Here is a 1908-nt window from a genome sequence, read left to right on the forward strand (position 1 = left end):
TATGAAAAACACTAGTGAAAAATATATTTCACGACTACTGCATATCACCGCGAATATCGCGTTTTTCACTGAGTTTTACGCCACTTCACGTAAAACGGGTCGTGAAACTCCATTATATATGATTAGATTTTGAGTTGATTTTTTTATTATGCAGGAGGCGATTTTGGATAATTCTTGTTTTCCATGACTTTTGACGGGGTGCAAGGTATTCCGATGGGAGTGGCTTTCATGGGAAACCATAAATCTGGGAAGTCAACAGCTGCGGGGCATTTACTGTGAGTAATTGTTGTTCTTGTTGTTGCTTTTGTTGTTGTTGTTGTTGTTGTTGTTGTTGTTGTTGTTGTTGTTTTTGTTGTTTTACCCGTTTCACGTGAAGTGGCGTAATACTCTGTGAAAAACGCGATAGTCGTGATATATATTTTTCACTAGTGTTTTACATATCACTAGGGTGGTGAAACTCCATTATTATCGATTATTTGTTAGAGTTCTCTGTGGAGCGAAAAAAGAAGAAAAAGTAAAAGAATGCCAGAGACGTGCGGAGAGGGCTGGAAAGGTGGGAAGTTGATTTTTGAGGAAATCTTGGTATGCAAGTTTTTTTAATTTCTCAATATTTTGGATTCTCGTTGGTCGTAAGAAACAAGTCATTTGTTTTGAAAATGTATATATACAGTGGTGAACCAAACCGTTATGCAAAGTCATATTAGGAAGTTCGAAAATCATCTTTGATAACGATGTAAATCGATTGACACCAAATTATGTAGGGATAGTAAGCTCCTAATAATAGAACTCAGTACACAACAAGTGAGCAGAGATAACCTTGTCCAAGAGCGGACGTACAATGGAGTAGAACGTATCGGAATACGTTACAACTTATAACTATGTTTACGAACTACGTATGAGCTACTACTGATACCAACGTTTTAGAGTGGTTCCGTAGTCTATACTCATACTCTCAAATTGGAGGAAATCTAGATATGCATAACTGTTTGCTTCACACTGTAGTGCTAAGGGGACATTAACTGTGTCACAGCTGTATAGCATCGATCAGTTAGCGTAACTTTTCTTTCTGGGTTATCCGTGAATATTCAAAAAAAAGCAAATACATAATTCTCTTACATAATTACGTAATTACGACTTCCCCACTTGTTGTCAAGTACATCAACAGCATATGAAGACTTCCTACTTTGTGAAGTTTTCAGGCAAATCTAAGATATGCATGGTTGATGGACCGTCTGAAGGTAGAGCAGGAGAAGGAAATGACAATCAACACCAACTTGGACTACTTCCAAACTAAAATGTATGTGGCGAATTCGGTGCTCGAGATTCGCCAGGAGTATATCTTCGCTTTTCTCAGCTGAGCCTATGTTGAGAAAATTCACCCGAATTCACAGGTAGAAGTGCGCAGAAACCAATGAGCATCTCATAAAAATTACCCGGAATTTTAATATAGTGTCGCCAACCAATGTAGTTGACGATGTGCATATTTTCCCACACTGGGAGGGGGAGGTGAAAAGTGCCGTATGGTGGGATTGAACCCGGGATCTCTGAGTGATTCTAACGCTGAGTGAAGTCTATCGCTGACAAGACGGTTTAGTTGGGCTCGCATCGATGCAAATTAAGGGGATTAATCTTTAACCATAAAACTGTGTTATCGAAAATATTGTATTAAGTCTCACTCGTGATATGAAAAAAAAACAAGTTGAAAAAACATATTTCACATTCTACTTTGCAAGAACGCATGTGAGCAGTGAATAACACGTGATGTGTTTTAAGTACGAAGTGTTTTCAATTCACTTCATATCGCGTTTTACACATGCGGTATTACGCCACTTCACGTAAAACGTCTGTAACTCCATTGAATTTTCCCCCTGCGTAGTGCAGAATTTTTGCATATAATTTTCGTGTTAT

The 1908-nt window shown here is 38.2% G+C and overlaps 2 protein-coding genes across 2 annotated transcripts in view; both read left to right on the forward strand.

The window, feature by feature from the left end:
- Pmar_PMAR004738 (hypothetical protein) overlaps positions 1-565 on the forward strand; it is a gene marked incomplete at both ends in the record, with an annotated part of 7660 nt that extends 7095 nt beyond the window's left edge. Inside the window, one exon of the mRNA XM_002785044.1 lies at positions 484-565. Within this exon, the coding sequence (XP_002785090.1) occupies positions 484-565 (82 nt within the window). The remainder of the gene's footprint in view (positions 1-483) is intronic.
- A 658-nt stretch (positions 566-1223) lies between these two features.
- Pmar_PMAR004739 (conserved hypothetical protein) overlaps positions 1224-1908 on the forward strand; it is a gene marked incomplete at both ends in the record, with an annotated part of 2786 nt that continues 2101 nt past the window's right edge. The window contains one exon of the mRNA XM_002785045.1: positions 1224-1297. Coding sequence (XP_002785091.1) covers positions 1224-1297 — 74 coding nt within the window. The remainder of the gene's footprint in view (positions 1298-1908) is intronic.

Source organism: Perkinsus marinus, assembly GCF_000006405.1.
Source record: "Perkinsus marinus ATCC 50983 genomic scaffold scf_1104296934246, whole genome shotgun sequence".
Lineage (NCBI taxonomy): Eukaryota > Perkinsozoa > Perkinsida > Perkinsidae > Perkinsus > Perkinsus marinus.